Consider the following 8,966-nt stretch of genomic DNA (forward strand, 5'->3'; position numbering starts at 1 on the left):
TATGGCACTTGCCCTAATGCTACATCGGTGCAAAAACACATGTGACTGGCAGAGACCAGCTGTGGGGAGGAAGGTCTGAGTTAAAGACTGGGGCAGTAAGAAATGCAGGCCTTCTGCCTCCCAGTTCCGTTAAGTTTACAGCCTGCTTTAAAGCATCCACTTAAAATCATGTGATTAACCACTATCTTCACCTACCTTACTGAGAACTTGCGGCTTTTAAAGAGGAAGAGAGCTGTAAAATCCAGTCTACCTGTCACTGTTCCTGCTGTTTGCTTCCCAAATCTTTGCATTTCTTGCAGCCTGGCGATGAGAACCAGCCAATGTCAGTTTCCTTTTTGTTTGAGGGTATGTCTGTATTGCACAAAAGTTGTGTTCTTTAATTTGGGCTAAAGCAGCGGTGAAGATGCAGCAACTGGGCTGCTCACTTGGGTTAGCAGCTCAGGGTAAAGCCCATCGGGCCGCCTGGGGTTGGACTCAAGCAGCTAACCTGAGATGCTGGGTCCACACTCCAATTTTAACCTGAGTTAGCCAACATGAGTTATGAATACGCTTTTTTTTTTTTTTTTTTTTTTTTGCAGCGTAGACAAACCCTTCGTCCGTTTCCTGCCCAGGTTTTTAGCCCTGGGAGACATTTGCCTGTCAAACAATGGCAGGGGGATGTTTGCTTAAAAACAACTGTTTTCAGTAGACAATAGTTTAAAAACCAGCCACATGGGAACATTTCCGCTGGCTGTAGGGTTTATAAAAGCTGCTTTTGTGTGTTTAATGTAGTTACCCTTGGGATAACCAGAATCCCTGAACGGACACATTGTTTTCTTCCCTAAGTATTGAGACAGTAACAAAGAGAGAGGAACACAGCAGAGCTGACGCAGTGTAGGAGGGGAGCTGCAGTAAGCAGACGAATCCTGATTAGAAAAGTCGTATGACTTATAATATTTATATATTTAATCCATTTCAACCCATTTTTGCCACCTCCCCTCGGGTTCCGCTGTTAATCTAATACAGGCAGGAGGTTGTTCCATTTCTCTTAATTCTTTTATTCTGATCCCCTCCAGGTGGTGGTCGTTACTGCAACCCTAGATCCGGACCCTACCCTACCCTTACCCCTCAGCTTTGATTATTTATTATTTGCATGGCCTTAGTGCTCAGGAGCCCAGTCATGCCCCATTGCGCTAGGCGCTGTACAAACACAGAGCAGAGAGACAGACTGTAAGCTCCTTGGGGCAGGGGCTCAGTATAAGACAAGGGACGTCAGATGGGGGAGGACAAGGTAACAATGAGATGCTGCTGGCCATTGTGGAAGGTGGTGGTCTCTGCCCACTACGTCGGCCCGTTGAAATCAGTGGTGGTAAAGGTGGTAAACCTGTGGTAAAGGCAAGGGAGGGTAGCAGAGGAATCTGATCCATAGCGATGAGAGCGTGGGGCTGAGTGCGAGTTGGCAGCATCCCCACGAGTCCTTCTATGACGCTGCCTGGTTTCCCTCCCCAGGACGCTTCTACTGCATGCTGCACTATTCCAGCCCCCGTAGCATGGATGTGCCGGACAGCGGGTCCCAGGCCGCACCGCATGAGGTAAGTGGGACCCCCGCCACAGCTGCACCATTGGGGATGTGTCCAGCACTGGCCGGCTGGGCCCATCCCTGCAGATTTAGCCCTGTCCAGTAGCAAAGCAGTAAACGGGCTCTGGGCTGATCTGGTAACCAGCTAGCAAATGCAGTTCCCCGTGGCGGCTTCCCAGCTGCACTTCTAACCCTCGGCGTTTGGCCCCTGCTAGGATCCCTCCCAGGGCGCCCGATTCTGCTCTCCCTCCGACACCAGCAGCCTGGGCTTGGCCACTGAGGCGGCGAAGCTGAGAGTGGATTCTGATGGGCAGGGCCCTCCTGGGAGCCCGTCCGCCTTCCCGAAACAGCTGGCAGCAGATCAGCCTTCAGAGCCGTGGGAGGGAGCTGGAGGAGCCGGGGAGGGCGGCGTCCCAGCCAGAGAGGACAGAGGCGCTGGCACGGCAGACATGCAACAACCTGCCGCTCTGCCCCGCACTGTGCTGGCGGAGGATGTGGGAAGGCCCGTCTCCTCCCGTACGGCAGGCAGGGCCCAGCCTCAGGACCCTGGGGCTGGCCGAGGAGATGGGGTCAACGGCTGGTCTCAGCGGGAGGAATGGAGCTTGGGCGCAGCACTGTGGCAACCCACCCCAGGGCCTCCAGAAAAGGGGCCCGCACCCCCCAGCTTCAGGCAGGCCGAGGAGGAGGGGGAAGACACCAGGAAGAGGAAGAAAATTCAGCTGTCACCCTCGGAAAAGCTCAAGCTGTCCACGCTCAGCCTGGACTCCGAGACAGAGAGCCAGGAGGGTCCTGGGACGCACCGGGCAGGCTCAGAGTCGTTGCGAAGCGCCGTCCCGGCGAAGGACCAGGGTGCTCCGGAGAGAGGGCAGGTCTGCTGGGCTGAGCCCAGATTCAGCAAGGAGGCCGAAGGTAATTGCCGCCTCTGAGTCTCTGGTGCAGCTGAGTGCTCAGTTACCTAGCCAGGCTGTGAACTCCCCTCCCGCCTCTCCCCCAGCAACCGGTGTCTAGATGCTTTCTCCCTCTTCCCCAGAGCACCCGTGGGTGCCCCCAGGAGTTACAGGGCAGAAAGCTGCCGTGGTGGTGGCTGATCTCCCTTTGCCTGCAACAATACTGCACAAGGCTGGAATTGAGGCCCAGGAATTTGAGTGGGTCCAGAGTGGCCTGTGAAGGCTCCTTCCCCTGCTGCTACTGTCTGTGGTGCTGTGGGAGACGAGGGGGGTGGGTCACAACCCAGTTCCTCGTGGACAGGCACCCAGCTCACAAAACCCACCATCACGCTTGGTTCCAACTGGCTCCCCAGCCGGCAGACCCGGGCCCTGAATGAGCCATGGAGAAGCCTGGCCAAATGAGACTGAATGTGCTGTTCCCGTTGCCAGCCAGTTCCCCGCTCTGAGCCCTGGTGCTCTGGGTATCTTGGGTCCACCAGCGATTTACAGCTGGGAAGGCGAGTTGTACCACTGATTGCCAGGGGACCTGCCCAGGGCTAGTCCTAAATCAACTGCTCTTCTCTGCCCAGACATAGAGGAGACTGACAGTGATGGCGAAGAGGAGGAGGAAGAGGAGGAGAGCCAAGACCTTGGGTACTTAACAGAGAACGTGAGTGTGATGAGTCTGAAGTCCATAGAGGTGTTCATGTAACAGACTAATACTGATGTGGCTATGTGGGTGTGACTGTGGGGCTAAGAGGACTCGCCCAGGGGCCCTGTCTACACTACAAGGTTTAACTTGCAGTAAGTGGGTCCCAGACTCTGTCTCGCCCTCCCCCCTTGATCACTTTTCCTTCTGCCCTAAACTTCACCTGGTCTAACTAGATTGTAGGCTCCCTGGGGCAGAACCCTGCCTCTTGCTTGTTAGTAAAGGGCTGGCTGGTGGGTGATGCTTTAAGAACAATAAAGAATAATCGTGGCTCATTCAATCAGCCCCAGGCCAAGGCCAGCCCAAGTCTCTCAGGGCTTTGTGGCTGCTCTGTTGAGCTCCATGGGACATGTGCCCCCTTCTGACCCTGGCTCTTGTGCTGTGCTTCCAGTGTCTCCTAAGTTTGGGCGGAAACGAAAAATATTCCACCTGGAAGAGAACGCTGACCCGCCGCGCCAAAGAGGCAGAGATGAAGAGGTTCTGCAAAGCCCAGGTAATGCCCATGCCCTGGAGCTGGGGGGAGAGGGGGCCCCTACCCACTGCCTGTCCTAGTAAGGAATGACGGGGGTGGGAGAATCTCCAAGAGTCACTGCAGACGCTGGGCTAGGACAGCTCTCAATAGGCCAGTTCAGAGCTTCCTCAATACCAGCCCTCCATACTGTCAGGGATTTTCTCAGTCTGGTCTTCTGTTCCTGTCCACACCAGTGGCTAGAGCTAGGAACCTAGAAATGGCTGCACGAGAACAGACCAATGGTCCATTGATCTAGTCCCGGTGAGTAACGCTGGATGTTTCAGTGGAAGACGAACCCCTCACCATCCCCACTGATAGTGTATGCAATTGTGCATCATCCATTTAACATGTTGTGTTAACTCCTGAAGTTTCTTGCTAACATTCCTCCCCCCAGCCCCCCCATTATTCACTCACTCTCTTGGGCATTGATTTGGAGAATAGACTGGAGAGGATGCTTATAAAATTTGCAGATGACACCACGCTGCGGGGGATTGCAGGCACTTTAGAGGCCAGGATTAGAATTCAAAATGACCTTGACAAATTGGAGAAATGGTCTGAAATCAACAAGATGCAATACACTCAAGACAAGTGCGAAGTACTTCACTTGGGAAGGAAAAATCAAATGCACAGCTGGACAGTGGGGAATAGCCGGCTAGGGAGCAGTCCTGCTGAAAAGGCTCTGGGGGTGATAGTAGATCACAAATTGAGAGTCGTCACTGGGGTGCAGCTGTGAAAACGGCTGAGGCGTGTTAACGTGAGTGCCGTAGTAAGACATGGGAGGTAATTGTCCCGCTTTACTCAGCAGGAGACCTGGGTCCTATTCGGGGCGCCGCGCTTTAGGAAAGATGGCGACAAATTGGAGAGAGTCCAGAGGAGGGCAACGAAAATGCTAACAGGCTTAAACAACCTGACCTGTGAGGGAAGGTTAAAAAACAAATACTGGCATGTTTAGTCATGCAGGGGGATCTGATAACAGCCTTCAGATATGTGAAGGGCTGTTAGGAAGAGGACAGTGATCACTTGTTCTCCGTGACCACTGACGGGCGGACGAACAGCAGTGGGCATCATCTGCAACAAGGGAGAGTTAGGTTGGCTATTAGGAAAACTCTCTAATCACAAGGGTAGTTACACTCTGGGACAGGCGTCCAAGGGGGGTTGTGGAATCCCCGTCACTGGAGCTTTTTAAGAACAGGTTGGTCAAACTCCTGTCAGGATTAAGTTTACTTGGCCCCACCTCAGTGCAGGGGGCTGGACTCAATGACCTCTCGCGGTCCCATCCAGCCTTGCATTTCTATGATTCTACGACAGGGCTTCTGGGCTCCGTTCCCAGCTCTGTGGCTGACTTGCTGTGATCTTGGCCAAATCCCCGAGCTCTGTGCCTTGGCTAGCTGCAGTTTACAGATGGGGAAAGTTAATGCCTCCCTCGCAGGGGTGCTGAGCTTTACACGATGACAGTGCATTGAATAAAGGTGCTGTACAAGGGCGACATTATTATTAATTCCCGGGGCAGTTCCTGGCTGCTGAGAATTGGCCCTTGGCATCTGTTCCCCCTGGCCAGCAGCTGGAGAGGTCATAATTTGACGCTTCCCCAGAGGTTACAGTTGATAGGAAAGGAAGATAAAGTATCCAAGTGACCTTTCCCCGGTGCATTCCAGTCCATCCAGAGGCGTCTGGAGGAGATTGAAGTGACGTTCCGGAAGCTGGAGGAGAAGGGGATAAAGCTGGAGAGATCACTGCGAGGCGAAGGAGGTAGGAGGGATCCCAATGTACCAGTGCCTGCAGACAGGCACCACTAGGATGTCCTGTCTCAGTGTCCCACGGGGACCGGTATCATCACCCCAACCCCCATTCACCAGCCCTTGTCTCCGGATCAGTGACATTCGGTTTGTCTCTGGGGCGCCTCTCTGTCCTACCCATGCAGTCTCCCCTCTTCCCGCCCCCCCAGGGACCCAGTCTGAGCTGAAGACCCAGTGGATGAACCAGTTACTCTCTCTGGTGCAGAAGAAGAACAGTCTGGTTTCCGAGGAGTCAGACCTCATGATTGAGTAAGACGCGGTTGTGTGTGTCTGGGGGTGGTACACTGGGATTCATCGGATCAGTGCAATTCAGTGCTCCTTCAATAGCCCCACCTGTGCTCTGCCCCCGACCTGCCCCAGCCAGGACTGTCTCTAACAGTCCCAGCAGCTGCCCTTTTAAAAAGAACTGCAGAGAAACCTTTCCTCTTCCACTAAAATTGAGTACCCTGCAATGTGCCTGTCCCTGACCAGTGGCATGATCTGACGCCCCAACGGTGGAAGTGAGAGGAGCTCTGTCCATTAGAAAGGCCAGGGCTCTTCCTTGCTGGGGGACGGTATCTAGCTCTGGCCAGATTCAAGACTGAACCTTAAAATCCCAGCAACCCATCGCAGTGGCCTAAAATGGCGGTTTCTATTTTCCAGCGTGCAGCTGGCCTCCCGCTCACTTGCATCTCCCCAGCCAGCGGAGGGTGACCTGAGCTCCCAGTAGAACTCTGACCCTTTTGTGCACAAAGTTGTTACATGTACATTGTGCCAAACGTGCTTAGGGTATTGCCCAGTTCCAGCCACCCCAACGTCCTGCCAATCCACCCACCCAGCCGGGAGCGTTACCAGCCTCCGTAAATGCACCTGCTGTCTCTGAGAGAGAGAGAGAAACCCGGGGCAGAGGACTTCCTTCAGTCTCTTGCTCTGGGGAGTGGAGATCTGCCCAACACTAAAGGCCCACGGGCTGCTGCAGTCCCGGCCCTGGGGTCTGACACAGCTCTTATTTTCTCCCCCTGCAGGGTGCAAGGGCTGAAGCTGGAAGAGAAGCAGTGCCAGCTGGACCAGGAACTGCGGCGGTACATGAACATGGAAGGTGAGAGGGAGCATGGCCTTGCGCCTTCCTTTTCCGGGCGGTCTGGTCACACGCGCAGGCGCCTGGGGGAACGGAGGCACGCGGCAGCACGGCTCCTTCCTGCCTCGCCAGTGGAAATGGGACGGTGGCACAAGCGATCGGCACGACTGGATGTGATTCTGGGCATCCTCCAACCAGAGGGCTCCTGGCAGCCTGTCTCTGATCGCTGCCTCCCTTGCCCCCGCTGGGAAGCAGGAGGCTCCTAAGCGCCAAGTCGATTCACTTTTCTGGAGCAGTGCGGATGAGCAGGGCAGTTGCATCCCATTCAGCCTGAATATGTGTCCTGCCCCGCTCTGCTCTGGTATCGCTGCAGGGAAGGAGGCATTTATGCGAACGGGGGAGTCTGTGTAGAGGGACAGATTTCCCTGCCATGCGGCCTTGGCTTGCACCGGCACAGTGCCCCGGGGCGGGAGAACCGAGGTCTCAGGCCGCTAGCAGGGTGTGCGAGGCACTCACTCCCTGCTCTGTTCCTGCAGAGACGCTGAAGATGCCCCAGGACAGGCTGGCGGAGAAGGAGATCCTGGCCCAGCTGCTGGAGGTGGTGAACCAGCGAAACGCCCTGATCCACGTGCTGGACGAGAAGCGCCTTAGTGAGCTGAGCGAGGCTTTCCCAGGGTCAGCCTGATGAGCCGCCGGCCCGATCCCTGCCACGGACCCCGCATGGACAGCTTCCCCACGTCAGCCTGGCTCCTCGTTCTGCCAGGACACAATGGGACACGACGGCCCAAGAGACTGTGCGGGCCTCTCCCCAGCAGCGTGAGAGCTGCTGGCAGGGTCAGGTCACCCTGGGAGAGGTAAGGGGGCATGTACGCAGGCAGCATGCCCCTGACACTGAAGCTACGGCTAAAGCCTCACTGAAGGGGGTGAATCTGCTGCCTGGAGCGCCAGGCCCCTCTTCCACCTGCTCTGGCAGAATGCAAGGACAAGCCCAGTTCTTGGAACGGGGGCTTCTGTTGATGGGGCTGGGCCCCTAACCCAACAGGCAGGCTTAGCAGGTTCCTCTCTCGTTTCAGTGCTGGAGCGCTGCTCCCCAGACCAAAGGGGAGCAGATTTGGTTGCATGGCAGTGTTTGCCTTGGGCTTCATCTTCAGTAGGGAACAAGGCTGACACCACACCGGGCTTGTAACATGTTAGAAATGCACAAGGCAGCTGTCGCGTTAACCCCGTGTTGCCAGGTGGGGGTAGAGCGCCTATTGTTTTAACCCCGTAGCTGATGGATACATGAGACTCCCCGTCAGGGTTTACTCCAGATGCCTTGCAGTGTGGATGTTTAAGCCATGTTAACTAGCCCCTTTTCCCCCAGTGAAGACACAGCCTTGGCTTTAATGCTTTATCGGCACGATTAAGTTATTCAGAGCATGAGTTCTCAGGTTCCTTTTAAGCCCAGTCCTCAGGGAGTTGCTGGATTCCTTTCAGATCAGTCCTGTTAGAAATACTCTTGGTGTCCCCCAAAATGTTTCCTTCTGCAGCCCAGACAAGGGGGCCTATCCAGGGCCAGAGAACCGATCAAACGGCTACAGGCTGCAGTATCTGGCCAAAAGCTACTGTCATGGGGCACAGCGCCTCCTGCTGGTCCCCCTCCTTACAGATTCCTGTAACTTCTCCTCCTCCCTGTCGTATGCAGTGTTGTTGTGGCCATGTCGGTCCCAGGGTACTAGAGAGACAAGGTGGGTGAGCTCTGGGTAAGCTCAAACTTGTCACTCCCTCGCAGAAGTTGGTCCAATAAAACATTTTACCTCACCCACCTTGTTCCTCCCCTCTGTCAGCAGATGTCTTCAGTGTCCATGGAAACTGGTGGGACTTACTAATGCTCAGTGTGATCTCCGGGAGGCTAACAAGATCCAGCCACAGCCAGCGAAAAAGACTAAGGAGCAGGAATTGAAGGGTAGGGGGAGAACGGCTGGGTTTTGTCAGCGGGTGCGTCACACACAGGGTTAGCTCTGATCTAGCTAGCTCCACGGGCTAGCCACTCCAGTGCATACCCTGGGCAGGGTCGCATAGCCCGTGGTGCTCCTGGGGTTGGAGCTAGCTAGATCAAAGCTAACGCCAGTGTATCTACGCACCCTGAGAGATGGGGGGACAGGCGTTGTAACTCCAACTCCTTAAGGCTTTGCAGACAAAGCTACACCATGTGCCTCTCTTATTCCTGACTAGGGAATTGCTCACAGGTGGTTCCCTCTTTGCAATGAAGCTTCACAGAGCCACCCCTGAGGGTGCCTGGAGCCCTGCCCACCGCTGCTGGGAGCGGTAAAGGCAGAGCTGTAACCGTCGGGAATCTCCGGCCAACCCTGCCCCGGCCCGGCGTAGATGCTCTTTTAAGATCGCCATGGAGGCGTTTACTCTAAAGGG

The 8,966-nt window shown here is 55.2% G+C and overlaps 1 protein-coding gene across 2 annotated transcripts in view; it reads left to right on the forward strand.

The window, feature by feature from the left end:
• Positions 1-8,417, forward strand: part of MICAL1 (microtubule associated monooxygenase, calponin and LIM domain containing 1) — a 40,154-nt gene extending 31,737 nt beyond the window's left edge. For both annotated transcript variants that reach the window (XM_074936496.1, XM_074936497.1), the window contains exons 18-25: positions 1,489-1,571; positions 1,774-2,467; positions 3,075-3,154; positions 3,585-3,686; positions 5,360-5,453; positions 5,650-5,749; positions 6,505-6,578; positions 7,094-8,417. In XM_074936496.1, coding sequence (XP_074792597.1) covers positions 1,489-1,571; positions 1,774-2,467; positions 3,075-3,154; positions 3,585-3,686; positions 5,360-5,453; positions 5,650-5,749; positions 6,505-6,578; positions 7,094-7,242 — 1,376 coding nt within the window. In that variant the 3' untranslated portion in view covers positions 7,243-8,417. The remainder of the gene's footprint in view (positions 1-1,488; positions 1,572-1,773; positions 2,468-3,074; positions 3,155-3,584; positions 3,687-5,359; positions 5,454-5,649; positions 5,750-6,504; positions 6,579-7,093) is intronic.
• The last annotated feature ends 549 nt before the right edge of the window (positions 8,418-8,966 follow it).

This window comes from Natator depressus, chromosome 21, assembly GCF_965152275.1.
Source record: "Natator depressus isolate rNatDep1 chromosome 21, rNatDep2.hap1, whole genome shotgun sequence".
Taxonomy (NCBI): Eukaryota; Metazoa; Chordata; order Testudines; family Cheloniidae; genus Natator; species Natator depressus.